General features: G+C 37.0%; 1 protein-coding gene and 1 long non-coding RNA gene across 6 annotated transcripts in view; one reads left to right on the top strand and one right to left on the bottom strand.

Moving 5' to 3' along the window:
- The window catches only part of RGS17 (regulator of G protein signaling 17), a 70,132-nt gene extending 53,760 nt beyond the window's left edge, over window positions 1-16,372 (top strand). For 2 of the 3 annotated variants that reach the window (XM_064413366.1, XM_064413364.1), the window contains exons 2-4: window positions 10,024-10,113; window positions 11,968-12,202; window positions 15,254-16,372. In XM_064413366.1, coding sequence (XP_064269436.1) covers window positions 10,024-10,113; window positions 11,968-12,202; window positions 15,254-15,442 — 514 coding nt within the window. In that variant the 3' untranslated portion in view covers window positions 15,443-16,372. The remainder of the gene's footprint in view (window positions 1-10,023; window positions 10,114-11,967; window positions 12,203-15,253) is intronic. The other variant, XM_064413365.1, reaches the window with a different exon arrangement.
- The window catches only part of LOC135296696 (uncharacterized), a 34,579-nt gene extending 12,954 nt beyond the window's left edge, over window positions 1-21,625 (bottom strand). For all 3 annotated transcript variants that reach the window (XR_010358705.1, XR_010358704.1, XR_010358703.1), the window contains exons 1-2: window positions 21,157-21,625; window positions 4,607-13,285 (exon numbers count right to left, since the gene is read on the bottom strand). This is a non-coding gene — a long non-coding RNA (uncharacterized LOC135296696). The remainder of the gene's footprint in view (window positions 1-4,606; window positions 13,286-21,156) is intronic.
- Between the last annotated feature and the right edge of the window lie 119 nt (window positions 21,626-21,744).

Here is a 21,744-nt window from a genome sequence, read left to right as displayed (position 1 = left end):
TTTGGCAAGCCTTGGGTTTCTTACCTGTACAAAAATTGCATCCCACATATGAGAACTAAAATTTAAAAAAAATATCCTAGAAAGGACTAGCAAGACTTGTAATTACTTCTGTTGTGGCTGTCATTATGTAAAAGTAATATAATCTCCTTAAGGTAAAATCCAGCAGAAAGAATATTTTCTTATAAATTTTCAGAAGAACAAAACACTGTAAGTAAAAGAGAGTTTAGGAAAGTCAGATTGCTTTGAATCACTAATCCTTTCCTCTCTTGCACAGTTACAAATTTTGCTCTGTGTTAGTCTAAGTCTGAGGGAGATATTGTCCTTTATTTCAGAAGTTCAAGTACAGTGCACATTGGTAGTTTCCATCTGCCTTCCAGCTCCTGCTGAGCTGCAATATCTGCAGGTAGGAAGATTAAATAAGTCACACAAGAGCAGAGGAAGAAAACAACACGTTCATCAAGGTTGTCCATTAAAAGGGCCAGTCTTCTTTCACATAACATTTAACCTGCTTTGACCTTGAGAACAGATCTCTCCTTCAGTCTGAAGTCATCCTGAAATGTAAATATAATAGGGTTTTTTTTTATGTAGGCCCCTGGAATATTCCTCAGTTGGAGTCTCTTTTAAAATATGTTGTTTGTGGCACTACTGGCCATGCCAGCACTATATCCAGTTCTGGGCCCTTCAATGCTAGAGCCCTGGGTATACTGGAGATTCCAGAAGAGGGCCTCTAAAATGATTAAAGGACTGGAGCTCCTCTCCTGTGAGGAAAGGCTGAGAGACCTGACATGGTTCCACCCAAAGAAGAGAAGGCTCAGAAGGATCTCATCAATGTGTATAAACACTTGAAGTGAGTGAACAAAAAAGATGGAGCCAGAGTATTTTCAGTGGTGCCCAGTGACAGGACACCAGAGGCAAGGAAAACAAGCTGTAACATAGGAGGTTCCCTCACAACATTAGGAAACACTGAACTCAGTTTTAAGACTGAAATACAGATCTTAATTTTTTGCAAAATATTTATGAGGGTCTTTCTGAGTATTTTAGAAGAATGTCCCTTTTATCAAGGGTTTTCCAGCAGGTTAGTTCTTCCATTACCAATACACTTCTGAACATTTTGTAAGAGACAAAAGAATCAATATAAAATTACATCAAATATCATATTGCAATTCTACAAGGCTTTTCTTTCAAATTTTTCATGGGGTCCAAAAGGAAAATGTAGTTTGGACAAATTTGACAATTTGTCTGCCAAACACACTAATTTCAACTTTGATGGAAAATACAGATGGAAAATATAACTCATGGCTTTATAAAGAGACTGTTAATCTGACTTGAGAAGAGAAAAGGTTACCAAATTTTATGTCTATTCCATTTTAAAATATTAAATATACAGGAAAGGGAAGAGAGTGAAACACTGCAGATTTGCTAAAACCATTTAAGTACTTGCTTTACAGAGCACATCCCTCTATGACTTTAGCACTCACATTTCAGTAAGGATGATCTACCTTCACTGTGCCATGTGGCATGCAATTTAATAACCTTATATAATGATCTTACATAAACTGCATCTTGGCCAAGACTTCCCATTAACAAGGGGATGATTATACTCTTAAGCATTAGATAATTTATTTGGGTTCAATTCTGCTGCTACTCAAGCTGAGGAACAGCACAACATAATACTATCAGAACAGAGCTGAACATCTTAACTGACTAGACCTTAATAGCCTGAGGTATTCCAGATATCTTAAACTGTGATTTACAGCAATCTCCTTTTTCTTTTATGGTTTATAGTTAAATCTATATTGACTTTTGACTAATTAGGCTGAATGCTGCACAGTGCTAGGAAAGCACAGCAATTCAAAACCAGTAAGAAATCAAACCCATTCTACCCCACATTCAAAGATAGATGGCAGAAAGATACAATCTCAAATGAACTGAGAAGTTTCTTATTTTCATGGAAAACTTACAGCTCTCAGCAAAGATGATCTGGCCTTATCATAAACCTTTGAACAAAAGAATTCACAGAACTTAGTCTAAGTTTGCACAAGGAAGAAAGGTAGGATCCTATTCATCTGTAGTATTTTAAAAGGTATTTCCTTCTGAACTCTTCAATATAGGGCTAAAAGCTATTCCTTCACACAGAAAAGTTGAAATAGCACTGAAATAACAGCACTAAAGAACAAACACAGGAGAATGGGCAATGATTCTTTCAGTCACCTTGGATTGCTGCTACAGCATTGGTGTCAGAAATAAGAGCCAAGATACCCATCTGTAGGCAGAAGGGGTTTTGACTACAGCTCTGTTCCTGTGTCCACACACTCTACAGCTATACTGTCAATGCTACTCTTCTAGAAATCTCAATACTATTTCAGGGAAACAAGGATACTTCAAATATAAGAGACAAATGCATTTTTTTGCTGTGCTTTGAGATTTTAATGCTGTAAGGCATTGTTCTTCACTCTTCTCTCCATAGCTCGTAGTATAAACATGATTCAGAGTGAAAAATGGAGATGCTGTTTGCAGCACTCTGAGAGATGAGGCTTTAACAAACACTCCATGTATCATGAAGTTAAAAGTTATAGCTGCTGGATTTCCTGATGAGCTGTTTTCTTAATAGAAAATCACTTGTCTCATAATCAGAAAGCCTACTGGAAAAGAAATCTGCTGTGACAGAATGCAATTTTTCTAAAGAGCTTCTTAAAGTTAAGCACAATATTTCATTTAAATCTATTATTTAGCTACATTAACTAGAATTACTCACAAAGGAGTAGTAAGAATAACGCTATCTAACAATGAATAAAACCAAGACAACTGATTATTTCATTTTAAAATGTAATGATAATTATTTTTAGAAATATGAAAAGCAGTTATGAAATGTCACTAAACTTTTCCACAAACACTATTTTGTTAGATACCCAATTCAGAAGTAAATTAATTTTAACTGTCAAATCTGTGCAAAACACAAACTCAGTTCTATTCAGCAGCATTCTCCATAAAACCCTGGTGGAAGGGCCTGTGAAACAGCTTCTGCATCCATCCTGGGCAGGAAAAATCAGACCAGAAAGTTTAGACCTTGTGCTCCTGCTTGGCCCACAGGATTTATGGTATGCAGAAAGTGCATATGGGAGACAGAAGTCTGCCTGCATTTAATATTACTGGATTCTGAGCAGAGGATCCTAAGCTTTTTCATGGAAATCACAATCATGGCACATAGAAGTACCCAACCCTCTGTGTCAGTGCCCAGACTGTTTTTCAGCTGTGTGCTCTTCAAATGGAGATGAAAAAAGGGGAAAAATATGAACTACAACACTACACACACAACATCATAAATGGAATCAAGGGGGAAAATACAGTGAAGAAAAATTGGAAAACTGTAGGCTTTCTAGCCATTGGAAGAGACAAACCACTTTCTTCATTTTATCTTATCTTTTTGTGACCTATAAGAAAAAAAAACCCAGGCCAGTTATTACTGCAGCTCTTGTAGTTAAAGGCTAAAACAATGAGACTACACTGTAAGCTAGTAGGTTTGTGACTCCACATTCCTCACCTGATGCTTTGAAATTCTGGAGGCATTTTAGCTGTAATACAAAATCTCTAGCATGGTTAACTTGCAAATACTTAAATTATTAAAAAATAAAAAGTGTTTGGGGTTTTAGCTACATGAGGCAAGACTCACAGAAGCAGATGTCAAGTTTATAAATTCAACTTTTAAAAAAACACTTTTTTCTTTCTGCTCTAAAACAGCTGATACCAAGTTGGAGTCTATACTTGTTGGGTTTTTTCTTTTAAAAACAATTTGGATCATAGGTACCTCCTGCACCATCTTACCACCTAAGGCAAATGTAACTCTGGCACTCAAATGACTCAGCACCACAGGTACCTGGACTTCTTGAAAGGAGTTTATAGTTTCAGTGGACACTGCCAAGTGGGCTGATTATAGCCTTATGGTAAGTGTTGGCCTGGCCCCAACAGACTGCTTTCCTATGTCAGTCTGTTAAACACAATCTCATCATTTAGTTTTAAGCACAAGACAAGTAATTTTTTACTCTGAGTACAATGTAGCTATTTTTTCATTAAATTTCTAACTTGTTTTCAATATAAAATTTTACATCCTACATTTCTCTATTGAATTCAGTGAAGAGATGTAAATCATTATCTTGTTAAAAAACTGAGATTGACACTAATGACAAAAAATCCTTCACATTTTTTTTCTCTGTTTCTTATCTGTAAAAAAAATATTACTTTCTGCTGACTGAGTTAATACCATATTCTGATCAGTTCAAGCAAATGATTCCATAGGCTTTTGACCACCATTTCCCTTCAAAGTCTCTTACAGACTACCAAGGCAGACATATGGGAATAACAAGTTTGCTACACATCACTTGTGTTCATCTTGCAGACCTCCAGGCATCCATGTAAGCCTCCACTCTCAAATTCATTAATTGCCACAAATTTGGCTGACATTTTGAACATACTAGTGTTTTTGGAAGAGTTATAGAGCTTTAGTCTTTCTTGCTATTCTTACAAGGACATAAAATCAGGGTCAGATAAGAGATGGAAGCCCTTATTCTCTAATACAGCCAGGTACTTGAAGGATGTACTGCAACTTTACCTGAGCCCATGAAAATGTCTGGTACAAGGCATCACCTCTTCATAAAAATAGTGATTCTAGGTCTAGTTTTTCTGAGAAGAATCTCTCTGGATATTATTCATTTACTGTAACAAAAAAGTGAATTAATTCCTTAACTTTAATAGAAGCAAATTTTTTACCCTTCACCTCAGCTTAAAAAAAAGCTATCATTGGATAATATTGTTCATGTAACATTTCATTCTCATCCTATTTTCGTGACATTAAAAGGGAGATAGAAGACAGTGATTTGAAATTAACATAGCTGTATTGTTCTTTATTAGTGGATCACAATAAAATTGAAGTTTTTTTTCATTATTATTGCTTTGCAAAGTATAACAAAATCATAAATCTCATAAATCTCATAAACAAACACAGTCTTGACTAGTGTTCAGTGACATGAAGCTTAAATATTCCAGGTGTCAGAAAAAAAACAAGGTGACAAAATGATTTTGAGTCATAAGTTAAATCAGATTTCATAAAAGAAATTAAAGAATCCCAGCACAGTTGTCTTTTCCATTATCACACAGCATATGGGATATTGGGACCGCACCAATCTCTGACATCTAACAGAGCATGCCTCACCATTTAGGAGTGAGCTTCTAAATACAATTGTGTGAACAATTGATTTTTCAGTGACTAACTGTTGAACCACAGTGTTGAAGACAGTCTGATCAGATCGAAATACAAAAAAAAAATTTAAAAGATATACAGTTTTTTTGCATCTGAAATAAAACCAGGAAAAAAAAATATTTGTTCATATAGCATGTTTTAAGCTAAACACTTGTAATAAAAGGAAAGGAATCAGAGACCAGGGAGATCAGCAGGAGCACACCCATTTTGAATTGAAGAATGAAGGTATTTACCCAGCTGGCAAAAGATTGAGACAAAGATGGACACCAAGAGTTTTCAAAACCACCTTCCCCTCATTTCAGGAAAATGCACATACGTTTTTGTTTTCATGTGCAGTAATTTGTTTGTTTAAAGGCTTTTCCTCTTCCAATCAGAAAATATATTTCCTATCTGAATCTATTTGGTAAATGTGGTAAATTGTGCTTTTCAAGACTTTTGGGGAATGGTCATTTTACTTCATCTACCACCGTAATTATCTTCAGTGCCAGACATAATCACAAAATATTGTGATGATATACTGCATATGAGGCACATAACAGAGAAAATACCTGAATAAATAGTACCTGATCAGCCATGCATGGGCAGAACATTAATCTTGGCACGTCTCACAATGGCATGGTTTTCTTGCCATAGTGAAAACAGTAATTTCACTGATACACCAGATTTAGGCTACTGGTACATGAGAATGTGACTTTTGGGGACCAGTTAAATACCATTTACTTACTGAATATACAGAGAATGAAAGATCAGGTCCAAACTTTAGGTTACCTTCAGTTTCTTAAAGGCAGTAGAAGTAAAGTGCAGCAGTAGGGATGCAACTTATGAAAAGGCTAAAACCATCAGCTGGAAACATCTCTCTATGTCAGTGAGATATTTGCTCTTAAATTACTTAAACTCTTGATGATTCTGTGCAATTAACTTGGCTTTTTTATCTTCTCATGCAATAGGGTGCTTCAATACTGATTTAGCTACATAATCACTCAACAGAAGAATTACTTAATTGCTTAACTTGAATATTAACAGCCAAATAATAGCAGCTAAATAAATAAAGATCAGTTTTCTAAATCCCAGCAGTACCCCCAAAAACATAGCAGCTCGAAACCTGGACACACTTACCCTTATTTGTGGTCATTTGTTCAATATGTATGCTTCTTCAAGCAGCCCCTGATCATTAACTTTTTTACTTATAAAGCATGTGAAGTTTCAAAATATAAATACCTTCACTCCAAGCAGAAATTACTCATAATACTGTTGCAGTAGTTCAAGAAACTTACTGGTTTTGTAGCAGTCAGGGGCCCAAGATATATTTGAAAGGTACATCCAGCTCAGACCACTGAAGTATTTTTTACTGTACTCTCCAGAGCAATAAAATCAGCATAGAAGTGGGCAGAACAAACTTTCCATACAAACAGAGAACAGTCATAACTAGTGCTTTCCATTTAAACTCTGCCTTTAGACACCCCAAACTCTCCCTTTTTAAGGCATTAGTAGTTTTGTTGAGCAATTTCCATCTCTAAATTTTAAAGATATCTGATGGTGTGTATTCCAACTAATAATACCAAAGATGTTAATAACACCAAAGACATTAGTTTGCATCAGATGTCTCTCTAGTGCACGTCCCTCTCATTTAACTACTTTTTGGTAAGGTGTATCAGCAATTTCCTTTTCTAAAATCCTTAACTAAAATAATTTGTTAATGTTTAGCCTGTTACTTTTAGTCTTTTAGTATTACACTATACAGCAAAATCCTTCTGACACAAACAGCTAGCTTCAATGCTGGATTAATGTATCAAGGAGATCATCTCCAGGTACGCAGAACACCTTTGCTGCTGCAGACTGCTTGAATTCCACACAGAAGTGTGAACAGATAGATTGTTTCTAGTTTAATATAGCAACATGGGAAAGAGCAGTGCAGTGTTGTCATTTCAAGTTAAAAGGTAGCAATCTCTTATTGTGATCAGTTACTTAAAGGATGTTTTCAAGCTAATTTTGCAGCCAAAAATGCTTAAATATTTAATTCTTTTTCTAAGGGATCATGAACCAGTTCCTTGAGTGAAAACGAACATACCTGATTTGAGTGTACTTGAGTATAAAAATGATGGTTTCATTCACAGGAAAAACATATCAAAAGTAACAGATCTGATGGAACTCTAGCCTCGACAGATATAGATAAATAAAAGTTGAAATTTAGTGCTACTTGTGTCACAGGAAACATAATGCAGAAATATAGGCCAAGATGCAATACAAAAGTATCACAGTTTTAAATGCAATACCCAAACATGATCCAACTCACTGTGAGGCTTCGGTCTTTGGAATGTTCTCTGTTTTACAGCCCTGACTAACTTCAGCTATTAAACTCCAGTTATGAATGGTGAGATGAAGGAATCAGGGCCAAGTGTGTACCATGCATTGTCACTATGGTATACATACCATAAAACTGCATACTATGTTCCAGGCCCACAATCTGAACTTTTTATTGTTTGTTTTGTTTTTTGGGGGTTTTTAAAGAAAATAAAAGTGCATACTGTCTATTAGTTATTCCTTTGATAAACAAATATTGCAATGAAGTCAACATGGCCTTCTTGCTCCTATTCCTATTTCTCTTTTTCACCACTCACTACATCACTATCATTGTTTCCCCTTCATCAACCTATGATGGTTTTCCCAAGTCTAGCAGAGATTTTTGCATGAGCAAAGCAAACAGTATTTGATCCCAGAAAACAAATTAAATTAGTAGTGTATACTGACTGCTCTCAGATGAGTCACTTTCTACTTCCAGTAAGACTCTGCATCCAAACCTTGAATGTCTAGTGCCTGACAAGTAAATTATCTCAGCACAGCTTAGTTGCTGCTCATGTGATGGAGGAAGGAAAACAGGCAGCTTCATTTTCTTTTAGGCAGACTCAAATGAACACCCTATTGCATTCGCAACCTACACAAGCTATTTTCTCCCTCCGTGGTGTTATTCTTCCATGGAACCAAAGGACACTCTGCTCTTTGCACCCAGCAGAGAAGACAAATCCTTCTCTACCTACGGACTGCAAAGGAGGGAAGGAGGAAGGGAGGGAGAGAGAGGTTTGTGCCTTCCCTGTTTCTCCCTCACTCCAACTTTGTGCTCTGGCCAGATGCTAGGTGACTCTAAGCAGTTACATGTGTGGACTTAAAGATTACAAGAGAAAGAAAGTGGATGGTCTCTTTTTTTTTCTCCTTCTGTATATGGAACTCCTTTCTGTCTTTCCTGGGTGCTCCCTCTGTAGACTGATGAACAACAGGTCAGAGGAGACAGAAAGGCTTTTTACCTGCCAACCCCAGAGTTCAGGATGTGTTGTTTCTCCTGCAGCAGTTGATGACACCCTAACAACCTTAGCAGCACTGGAGCTGCATTCCTACGCTGTAACAGGGGAAGCAGGACCAAGGGCCTGAACTAAGGTCTTGGCAGGTAAGTGAAGGAGCAACCAGTATCAAAGAGCTTCGTTTGCAAGTGTACGTCTCTGTAATGTTTAAGTCTTAATATGTGCTCTGCTTTACCTGGGAGCTTAAACTTCCAGTTTTCAGAAGAGTATTTGAGAATATATATTAGCTCTGCCAAATGCTTGAAAAAAATGTTGAAGAAACTCATAAATGCAGAAAACCTATAAAGGAAGACTATTTGTGCTAAAGATGTCTCAGAGCTGGGATTTCTTCTTAGAGCTGAGCAGGAGTTATTTAGATTAGTGGGGGAGGGAGAAGCTTTGTGCCACAAACATATTTTTGTAGCAACACTTAGAGTGACTGAGACCGTCATTTTATGGTGAATACTTATTATTCAAAATATGAGCTCTCAAGATTGGAAGGGGAATTTTTTGCTTGGTTGCTTGTTTTCTCTCAACCGAACACATAGAGAACACCTGTGAAAGGAAATTTCCATCTCCTTACTACATTCCACTTCTTAAGCTTAATTATCAGAACCACGTTTTCCACATGAATATCAATATGACTGAAAACATTATTTCAGTAGTTGTCAGGAATTGTGGGTTTGCTGGAAATACCATATTCTGGAAGATTCACAGAGAACACACACAGAGGAAGTCTTTACCACTATAGCAAATCTCATTAAATAGATATTTGCAAAAAAATAAGTGATTCTAGTTAGTGGGTCTAAAAAGAAGCAAAAAAACATTAAAAACAACCTTGCATAAAGGAAGCCTTTCTTTCCCTTGCTTGTGGTAATATGAGGGTAATGGATGCCTTTCTGCTCAGAGGCCAGTATGTCTTACTTTTTGGAATGGAAAACAAATTTAGGTCAGAAGAGGAAATCATAAGGAGCTGCCACATGCTAAGTTCTGTATCTGAGCCATCTCCTGCCACTGTATCTTGGAGAGAGAAAAGGGAACATTCATAATGCCTGAAAAACTATCCAGAACTGGTGGGGCATCAAACCCCATCAACATCCAGTTCAAATATTCATAATCCCCCTACTCATACTGTTGCTAGTATTCTCAGTTAGCTAAGCGAAATCACTCCAAAAGTGACTTCTAAGTATTTGCCCATCTTTCAGTGAATAAACTGTGAGCTTCTAAAACACTACATGTCCTAATAGCAACTGTAAATTAATATTCATCATATTTCAGGGGAAAAGTCATTATAAAAACTTTTCTCCAAAATTTTAGACACTAGAGTTAAAAATGATACCCTATAGAGGTCTATGTCTTTTAAAAGTTTGCCTTACTATAGTCATTGTTTTAAATTAACTTTCTCTAGACAAAATAAAGTGTTGTACTACATTGCAGCCTCACTGTTAGGAATGAAGATAGAGGAGACAGTGCAGGAAGGCCAACACATACGACCAAACTGGAGAGTATCCAGGTCATAGAAGAATGGTAAGTTGGTCAAACTGTTATCTAATAAGTTTTTTGTCTTTGACTAATATCAAGAATTGTCTTGGGTTTAAATCTTTGGGAATGTTCTTTTAATTGCTTTTCCTCAAAAGAATACTATAGAAAAGGAAGCAAAATCTGTCCTGACAATGAAATGACAACAGAGACATTCACAAGTCAGGATTATTTACAGTTTCTTATTTGTGGGGAAGAACCACGGGGAGAAGTTTAAGGTGCATAGATGCTTCCATATGTAGGTCTCTATAAGAAGCCTCTGCTACCTGTGAGAGCACTTTTTCCTGTCTCTCCAGACAAGAAGAATAAACAATAGCCACAAGTGTATTTCATGACCAGATTTTTAACGTGGCTACCTTTCATAAAGCATCTTGAACTAGGGTTTCACTGGAATTAAAAAAAACCCCAACATATACCTTGCAATGTAAGTTGAACACACAAAGTCTGAGCTTCTACTTCTGTCTAAAGCTTGGGCCCATGTTTATTGTGTGGGAAAAAATGGTAATCTGTCAGGGGTCCTGAGTTCTCTAATCCCACAAGAAGGAAATTCAAACTTTAAAGGACATATATGATGACAAAAACAACCCAAGCAACTCATTGCCCTTTTTGCTAAGCATTGTCTTTTATGAGAAGACAATATTGTAAATTTCTACAAAATACAATAGTGAAGAGCTTCACAACAGACAATAAGGAAGCCCAGGTTGTCAGCCCCGTTCAGCTCAGCAGGTTCTTTGCACTCTCCTCAGTGGAGAGTGCAAAGTGCTGAGAGGACTGTTCACCTTAAAATCTGTGTTTAAACTTTTCCATTCAGTTTACAATCACTTTACAGTTAAACAATTTGTGATTTATCACAAATAGCTTCCCATCATCCAGTCTGCCTTGCATACAGAGTAGGAGTTGCTAAATTGACTTGAACAGAAATTATATAGACAAATGTCACTTACTGTGCATCATGATAACGCAGACACTAATGACAACAGCTAGTAAAGCTCTTGTGTTGGATCAGGAAGGAGAGGGTGAGTGCTCAAAATTAAGTTTGAAACTATATTAAATTGTTGTTAGGTAATCTGGAGAATTACTTTCTTAAGCTGTTCATTGGTACATTAATGGATTAGTGACGCCAGTAGGTCTTCTGATCACTTACCCAGTGCATCCACTGGCAAAAGCCACAAATAGTTTCCTTCAGGAAATGGAAATAAGGACTTTTCCCCATTTCTTCTCTTTCCTGTTTTGCCAGAAAAATCCATCACATCTCATGCCAAAAGATCATAATTCAGGTCAATAGCATGAAACAGAGGGAAGCTTAGCAACCCTTACGTACAAGCACAGAGAAATATGCTAATTTAAAATCTCTCTGAATTACTACTTTGTTTAGCCTCATTAGTATGCTTTTGGCTGCCAAGAGCTTTTTGTTTTTCTTTTTCCTCCTAAACCAAATCATGTACAGTCACCATCAGAGGCAGGCAGGGACATCAGGTGTCATCTAAACTCTTCACGAAAGAGAGTCTGTTTCCAGCTTCCTGGAATCTCCTTTAACTGCAGAGGTGGGAATTCAGTGCTGTTGTAGGATTTTTGTTCTTAGCCACATGGCTAAGAACACCAGCAGAAAACTCATAAAAAGTCAAATGCATGTCTTATAACATTAAACACATTTAGTGGGCTATTAGGATAATGAATGCACAAGTGAAGAGCAAACAAAATTGCCCTGTTATTGCTGAAGCTTTGTTGCTTCCATTTTTCCTAACTTTGGACTAAAGTACAGTTGAAAGAATTTTTGAATGAATGTATGAAAACATTATTACAAAAATAGAAGCATATTTGTAATGATATTTTCTTTTTCAGCCAAAACCCTACTGCAGATGAAATTTTGTCTTGGGCTCAGAACTTTGACAAGATGATGAAAACACCAGCTGGGAGGAACCTTTTCAGAGAGTTTCTTAGAACGGAGTATAGTGAGGAGAACCTGCTTTTCTGGCTTGCATGTGAAGATCTAAAAAAGGAACAGAACAAGAAAGTTATTGAAGAAAAAGCAAGACTTATATATGAAGATTACATTTCTATACTATCACCAAAAGAGGTAAAGATGTAAATGTTATATTTGCATTTTTCTGTTATTCCAGAGCAGAAATGTTATGCACTGGACTCCCTGGTGAGGCTCTGAAAGTCTGTCAGATGAAAGTCTTAGGATGAACATTAAATCAGGAAAGGAAGGGACAGAAACAGTAGAGATGCAGGCACTGGGCCATTCAGCATTACCAGCCACAATGCATCCAAATTCTCTATAAGGCTCAAGAAAGTCCAGTAAGAGAAAGCTGAGAAATAGGTTTGCCTCTTTAGTAATGCTACATGTCTGACAGAGACAAAACAAGTAATGCAAATGGATTTCTGGAGAAAAAACACCAAACTTAAGCAATTTAAATCAGAATGTTTATAGATTTATCTGCTGCTACAGTTGTCTGGCCGAAAATCTGAATTTCGCTGGTTATTTCTATGTGAGAGTCCAAGAATGAAGCTGACATATTTTATCTAATTAAATGTACAATATCTAGATTTTATTCAACCCTTTAACTGAAATAGACCAATTTTGAAATTATTTTCACCTGTAGTAAAGAAAAAGCATCCCTAGCAAACCATTTTTTGTAATACAAAGGGATACATAAATATATAAGCACTATAGAGGAGTTTTTCTCAGGCCACATCATCTACTTTTATCTTCTTTGCCTTATCTTTGTGCATTGCATTTGAATTTCTACTCAATGGCATTATGATAATTTATGCTCACTGTGGAACTTCCTTCCTACATTTTACTTCTGCACTACATTCAATAATAATTTGCAACTTCATTCATATGAATGAAGCCAAAAGTGAATTATAGCTCTATTATCTTCTCTTGTGCCATAGTATCTACTTTTGCTTTGGAGTGAAATACCATTGCAAATACAGCAAGCTAATAATAAGTTTTTCTTCTAATACTATATTTTTACCAGACAGGTATGTGATGAATGCTCAATTGTCTTTTTAAGCTAAGACCAATCAACATTTGAAATTCAAACACTAACAAATCATTGTTTGACTTAGAGTTTAACAAAGCTACTCACAAACGGTGCACTGGATGCATACAGATCTCATCAATCCAGTTGCTCCTGCCCATACTGGAAATCTTAGGAGGCAAAAAAGAACTGTTTGCAATGCATTAGAACAGCATGGGAACTGAAAAATTATTGTTCATCCAGGCATCCCTTTCCAGATGTTACCTTTTGGCATAAGAGCTAATATATTTAGCATGACTGGTACAGTAAAGAAGTTATTGAGGCAGAAGGTCTTAGTGTTCTAAACAGATACTTTGTATTCATCTGTTTAGCAAGAAAATACCTTTAGTAATTCCAACTAGTTTTACCATCTGGCTTTAGTGAGTCACTGAAAAAATACAATGCAAATTAACAGTTCCATAATTAATTTTGTTTTTTGCATTCTCGGAGTGCAATTAACTTTTATTATGCTCAGTGGCTCAAAACCCCACTATACTGCCAAATTTGAGGGGGTTTTTATCCCAGCTATTATGTTTGATGTTGAAGAACCAATTAGCTGCACAAACTGTTTTTGTGGATATAAATGTGTCTGCCTGGGTGTCAGGGGGAGAATTGCTTAAATCTTAGTGTCCTTTCTGTCCTGTAGAAATACAATGGTCTGGGCTCGAAATCTATTCAAGCACATTCTGAAGACACATGGCTGCAAAACTACCATAGCACTGTACTCCTGCCCACGCTCACTGGCTGAGCAGCACCACTGGTCTCTCATAGTTGTGCCTTGTGACTAATAGCCAAGTGAGAGCAAATATTAGAGAAGAAAGCTTGTCTGCTCTGTCAGTAGCATACTCCAGTATGCCAACAAACCAACAATGCCTACAGCTGGTACTGAAGATAGAATGCAAAATGTATATTTATTTCTCAGTGCTGTACCATACTATACCACACCACACCAGCATTTTTCAAAGACTTTGCTTCACATGTGTGAAAGCAAAGACTCACACATCCAAACATATTCTGAGTTTTCATCTTGGTTATCACCCTTCATGTATCAAGGTATCTTAATACATGGAGATTGCCAGGGTTGAAGTCAATCCTTCAGACAGTATGAATATCTTTGTACAGTTGCAGAGCAGTAGGGTCAGATTGCAACTTGGTGTAAATCACAGTGTCTTAACTGATCTCTTCTTGGCATTTATCTACTCAGGATTTTAGCCCTTTTATTCTTAGCTGAGTAAACCCTTGCTGGTCCCAGTGAGCCTTGCTGCTACTGCCATTTCATTTAATCCAGAACACATTAATTTACTAGGTTTTATAGCATTTTGTGGATAAACTGTACATTCACTCGAATTTCTAAAGGATATTCTAAAATCATCTGGGCATTTATCCCAAGCATAATATGTCCTTTTCTGCCTGCCTAGGCACAGGAGTTCATCACAAATGGTAAGTAAATGAGAAGCTAAAACTGAAACTTGCTAACAACTTCAATATGGATATATGATCTCCTGAAAGTATGAATTACCAGATGTTAAAGACTCCTGACAAGAAGAAAAAAATATGAAATAGTTAATAATAATGGGGAATTTAACACAATAAAAATGATAAAAATCCCTGGGTAATTTGTAAGGAACAAATGTAGCATCTGAAAATGAAAAAAAAATCTCTAGGGCAGCCAGATAAGAATGATGAACAGAAATCCTCAAAAAGTGTAACCACAAATGCTCAGAAAAAAAAACAACCTGCAGCTCTCTGAATGAGGCTAATTCAACATCCATTTCAGAGAAACATTTTTAAATGCATACAAATTATTTTTAAGGTAAAACAATATATTTTGGAAAACTGCAGTTGCACTGCACTTAATCTGCTATACCGCTGCATTTCATTGTACAGATCTTAGGATGGATGCAAAGACCAAGTCAAAACTGAAATAGAGTTGACGGTCTCAGTGCATTACCCAGTAACTGTGTGACGGTTCTGAAAGAAGCACAGAGCATTACTTGAGTAACCGAAAAACTCAGCATGTTCAGCGGAGCCCTGAGAAATAGACATATTACAACTTTTCTAATGTTATTGTTTCATTATTGTGTGCTCATCTTCTTCAGGTTAGTCTTGATTCCCGGGTGAGAGAAGTGATCAACAGAAACTTGTTGGATCCCAGTCCTCACATGTATGAAGACGCCCAGCTCCAGATATACACCTTGATGCACAGAGACTCTTTTCCAAGGTTTTTGAACTCTCAGATTTATAAGTCTCTTGTTGAAAGTATTACAGGCTCTACTTCTGAAACTTAGTTTTCATTTTCAAACAAAATAACTTGATTTTTTTTGGGTGGGTGGGATGGAAGAAAATTAGTTTAATAACATCTGGAGCTGGGTTCCTGGAGAACTACAGTTTAGCACTACTCAGGCTACTGTGAAGAAAAAAAATACATATTATGGTCTCTGTCTACATTTTTACCAAGGTCCCCCTTGCTCGAGATGGCGTGGGAGGGGATCAATGGATTTGCCAAAATACATTTGTTTCACACTCCTTTCACCCTATTGCAGTCAAGATTGCAATGATGTATTTGTAGTTTTATGAACAGTCTCCTTGTGTATCCTCACACTGCATGTGCAAGGTAAAACTGCTTCACTTACCACTTAGTTGTTGCAATATTTAATCCAATAACATAAATTATAGCTGTATTTAAAAACTTTTTTTTTGTGCAATACAGTCCTATGGTACATAGAAACAATTACAGCAAACCAGAAAGAGGCTTGCATTTTTTAACATCACTAACTAAAAAGCCAATTTTTAAGGTGTAGCATTACTCTACATGCTCTACTGAGTACAATACACTGACTTTTTGAAGCCAATATTTCTGTACAGAGAAAAAGAGCTATTTATCACTGTTTATTTAAAATAAATCAAGCGGAGGATTCCTCTGGTTGTTCACTGCCAAAACTGTGGCATTTTCATTACAGAGTTTGCAATGTCAAAGAAAAAGAAAAATAAAAGGAGAAAAAAAAAAGCACAAATCACTTAAAGGGATCCATTTCTGGGTGACACAATCTATGCGCTGATATTGTTTAATTGTTAAAAGAACAAAGATTTTCAATGTACATTTCAGATGTCAGATACTGTAATTGATTTATTAAAGACTGGCTATCCAGTTCTAACACTGTTGTATAATGTTATGTACTTCAGAAAAAAAAAAAAAGAAACAAGAAACAACACAAAAAGCTTGATTATTTAGTTTTTTGAATAAAGAAATTTAATAAAAGATTGCCTACATGTAGCATTTTAGAGCATTTTAGAACATTTTGATGAACTGCATCTGTTCTGTAAGATATTTTTTTTTTGAAAGCTAAATCCGGTAAAAAATGTTTTTAAATGAAGTACCGTTTTACGAGGTGGAGGGTTAAAGAAGACTTATCTTAGCTTCTAGCCTCATTGATTTTGAACAACTCCTTGAAAACAAGGGGTTTGGAGAGTAATATTAAACCAAACTTCAAGGGCTTCTAAACCTACACAGATCTTACCCAAGCAAAATGCCTACAGAAACACAATGGGTATCTTTCCTGGGTAAAGATTCCTGTACTGAGCCCTTAATCACAGCTAAGGCAGCACAGTACTCCCATCACTAGGCTGCCATGGTGTTTTTAATAGGTGTTTGCTTGGCCTTTTTATCAAAGAATGTCCAGTTTCAGGACACATTTTGATGTTTAAAGAGACAGTAACTTGGAACTTAAAAAAACCCCATCTTCATACCTACCATACACAAGCAAAATGAGTGTTAGCATCCCTCATAAACTGCTAAAGATATACCAAGAAATTGCTCTGAATACTTGTTAAATATATATATATATGTTTGTGCATGTATATATATATATATATTTAATACTGACAACCATACTAAGACTTAAGAGGCAAGGTTCTTCTCACTTACGTAGGACTAAACATGGCACGAGCTCGTGGCTTTTGACTGGCCTGAAGGTGTGGCAGTTGTGTCCTCGAGTGGAATCTGGCCAGAACACAGCTGGCTCCAAGCCCTCAGTTACTTCCTGCGGGCAGCCTGCGGTGCCGGCTTTGGCGGGAGCTGCTGCTGCCGAGGCAGGTCTGCTGTGACACCATAACTGGGAGGATGCAGGTCTTAGTTTATCTTCTGGGGCTTATTTTTTTCCCTTTGTTTTACTACCTCTCATTTTCTTAATTTATTGAACATGCTTCAGATAGCAGGTTTGGGGAATTTTTTAGTCATTCTTTTTACTTGAAACCTGTGTGCTTTTTTTGGATATATATATATATATATGAACAATTTAACAAACTGTTTCTTAAACTCATTTGGTTTTGTAATTTATATAGAATTCAGGAGATGATTAAAAGGGCTATTCTCTATTCCCTATGCAAATATTTTAACTGTTGTAGTGTTTGACAAAATGGGATCTAAAACAAAAATCTGCAAAGTGGAAAAACAAATCTGTTTACAGTGGCATTGCTGACTATCCTACCATATTCAGCACTTTTAAATATTGTTATTTATGAAAATGTAGTTTAAAATGCAAGACAAAATATTTATAAATGTTTCTTTTAATAAATACCTGTTTTGTCTGAAAGTGCTACCGTGTTATGACAACTTTATTCATGTTGGTTAGCTACTTACCATTATGAATAAAATATTCAATTATTATACCGATAGAATACAAGATATGATGTTTACAAATCCTGAGGGGGGAAAATTCAGTGAGAAAAGACTGCCTCCTTCTACTGTGAAATGCTGTTAGGAAAAAATAATTTTTCTTGCTTTTTTCTTAATTGGAATTTAACTATGGTCCTACATATGTCTAGTATCATTTGACTAGTTATATTTACTTGGTACTAAACATATACAGCACCATATATGTATATATTTACATAGTGTAATTTCAAGTTGGTGGTGTTTGAGGCACAACACATTTAGTGCACACATCTAAGCAATGTGTAAGAGACAAAACTGCATGCATAAGTCTTGACAAATGTAGACTTGAATATTCTTAATGTTACTATTTGATGGTGACCTGCTAGTCATAAGCTATCTTTATAAGATATTTCACACAGGTAGAACTTCTTGTCAACACAGACAAGTCATCCTTTCAAGACAGGTTTAAAGCTAGATGTGCAGGCCCTAAAATATTACTTTGATTTCTAGCATAAGGTTCCAAAATCTGTATTTGGAAACTGTGACATAATTTTGAAAAATATTACACCAATCTTCAGTGTAATACTGCAATGAAATCACGTTCAAAAGTTTATTGTCTAAAATCCTCTGTTGGGAAGGATTTAAAAATTGAACATCGCAAGTAAAGTTTCTTTCTTGGAGCAAATGCTCACATAAAAACATTTAAGATACATTTCATTTATCAGTTTGGGTTTCCCAAATTTTTTTTATGACAAAAATGGATGTGGTCCAAATGGACAATAAGTAACATGATCTCATTGCCTATCATACAGTTCTTTGAACACAAACTGTAAAAAAGTCAAGCTATTAAACTGATTTATTGTGCATGCAGTGTACAATACACTTTGAAAAACTGCCTAAATACACTTATTCTATAGCTTGGAATAAAATAAGTATGTATTTAACTTGTATTTCAGTTTTTCATGAGAATGTGTATAGCAAGTGCACTATAGAAAGTGAGCTATGTTTTTTGTCACTTTTGCCCGGTGTTTTAAATTGCTGTTAAATAGAACCTAATGCCAAAGAGCCAAAAATAGGCAGAATACTTCTGTACCCTCCTGTCCTTTAGGTTGAAAAGAAAGTCAGTCTATACTATGTTACACATGTGTTCCACTTAGCTGTTTTCAGCCAGGTTTCACAAAACTGAGCTTAGAGTAGTTTGGGATACCCAGAATGAAGCAAAACTCACAGACAGTATCATGAACATTCAGGAGGCACATGTGACGTGCAGGAGACTCAAGGTTTGATGGAGAAAAGACAGGCTGGTGACAGAGGAGGCTGGGCTGCAGGTTAAACAGCTATCCTGTCACAGTACCATGGAAATGTGGTAATAGCACGTCCAGGTCCACAGCCAATCCATAACTCACTTGAGTACCTGTGGAGTCCACACAGTTTATTTGCAGGACAACAGAAAGTGAACACAAACCAGACTTCAGCTAGCAATAGTTACTTTTTAAATTAAAGGCATGCTGAAGTGCTGCTAGGCTGTGGTCTAAACCGAGCAAATAAAGGACACCTACAGTCTAGCTTCAACAGCCAGGGTTTAAGATGTCATCTCATCCTAAACTTGATTCCCTAGGCAGCAAATTCAATTACAAGGAGCCAATATCTAAAACCATTCAGGGGTTTTTTTCAGTAGGAGCAGCTTGCTGGACTGACCATGCTGTGAGCCCCTAGGAACCCACAACTTCCATATGCAAGAAGTGGTTGCAAAAGCCATTTAACAGAAGCATTCCACAAGACCAATGCAAAAGCCATCAAAACTGATACAAGAAAGTCTGTAACTTCAGGAACTCTCTGCACCACAAGGAGTAAAGTCTGTATTTCCACAATATCTGTGAGCCTGCTTCTGGCATTGTTGGCCCAGTCAACAGAGCCTGAGCCCTTATCAAATCCAACAAAGCACAACGCTAGGGTTGCGCATAGACAGATAGTTGCAATGTCTCCTCCAAGTAGATCTGAATCATGTCTAACTGCCAACTTCCAAACAGGGTTTTTCTCAGGCTATAATGCTGTTATTTTTTTAAGAGACCCAAGAATAGCACTGTAGCACATCCTGAGACTCAGACACAGTGACAAAAGTTCCATCCTGTTTACCAATACACTTGAGTACATTTGCAGTGACAAAGCATCATCCCTGAACGAACATGTCCTGAATACTTCTGCCAGCAGTACAAGTGATGCTGGTGGGATGAAAGAACAAAGCAATAATAGTGCCAAAATCAGTTAGCCAAAGACTTGACAGAAACAGTGGCTGCATGTTATTTTAACTTTATACCAAAAGCCTGATTTTGCCCCTTCCTTTATCCATGAACTCACCCTGTGGAAGTCCACCCTTCTCATTTAAAACAGGGATATGATTCAGGTGATTCAAAGGCTGACCATCAGTCATTGACTCAGATTACTTTTTTTTTTTCTCAAAAGCTTTATCTTAAATTACCCCTTACTCTAAGTTTCCTGAGTTTTCCATAGGTCTCTTCACAAGCTGGGCCTCCACAGCAGTTAGACACTCATTCATTGTTAGAGAACATCAAAATATTTTGTGTTAAAGCATAAATTGGATAATTTTTCCTGTATGTTTCTGGAAGAAGACTTCAAGGATCTTCATGGACAAGCAGTAGTGGGTGCAAAGGAAGCTTTTGGTGGGTGAGATTTCATAAGTGATGGCCTGGGATTTTCAACAGTGCCGGACAACTCACACAGACTGTACACTCTCCACAAAGATCTTCCAGTGTGACTTTTACTTATAAATCATTGCTACACTCTATTTTGCCAATACACCTTACCCAAAGTTGAATGCTTAAAATTATGGGAAAACATTTTTATCTAACCATTAATTTTAGCAAATAGCAAATAGCAAATTCTCACACTGGCCTTTGGATTTCCATCATACAACAAAAACTTCCATGTTGTCTTTTCTGACTACCAAAACTACTTAGGTTTTCAAGAATTGCTCTTGCTTTTATCATTAAAATGACAATTTACTAATGTTTCATAAGGAAGCAACTGTTATTCCAATATTGTAATTTAGTTGTAAGATACGATTGCCTGGTAAGGCATGAATGAGGACAGAAGGAAGGGAAGGACACAACCCTGACTCCTCCAATTATTGTAATACAAAATACTGCCTAATAAAAATTGATGAATAGTTGCACATTTTTATATTAAAATATATTCTTGAAACTGCTTTGCATTTAGCCAAAATCTCATTAATGGTGTTATCTAAAACAAGGTAATATGCACTCAGTCTGCATTTCAGGAGGGATTTGCCCAGATCATCCCACAAGACGGTTCCTACTTGAAACTTACATGTAAAACACTGCACTCGGATCTGTATTGTGTAAGTGGGTTGTCTTTCAGTCTCTCCGCTAATCTCTGATATGAAGGCACTTTGAATTGCCCTTTTTTGTTCCTCTGACAATTCATTTCTTCTACTCTAAATGCTTAATTTTGCACCTGCTTTCAGTACGGGGACTTTCTTCCACAATATTTGCACGGTCCTCCCCGGCGTACTTTAATTCTGAAGATTTCGTCTGGAGGGAGAAGAATAACCCGGATATCCAAAGCCCCAGCTCACACTCCCCACCAACTTCTTTTACCTATGCAGACTTTAAACCGCTCCGGTAGAAACCTCAGTACCCCCGAGGCTCTTGCTCAGAAGTCCTGCCATAGGCTTGGGGTACTGAGGATTTGGTGGGGTTTGAGGCTTTTTTGATTCCTTTTTTTGGTTCAGACTGACTTACGCCGCCCTCCGGGGCCGGCAGAGGGCGCTCGGGGCGCCCGGCCGGGGCCATGAGGCGGAGCCCCGCCCCGCCAGCTCTGGCCAATCAGAGCCCGCCTGCCCCACCGCGGGACAGCCCGAGCCGAGGGAAGCCGAACCCCTTCGGCCATTTCCGC

This window comes from Passer domesticus, chromosome 3 (genome assembly GCF_036417665.1).
Source record: "Passer domesticus isolate bPasDom1 chromosome 3, bPasDom1.hap1, whole genome shotgun sequence".
Taxonomy (NCBI): Eukaryota; Metazoa; Chordata; class Aves; order Passeriformes; family Passeridae; genus Passer; species Passer domesticus.
This window is presented reverse-complemented; position numbering and strand designations above follow the sequence as displayed.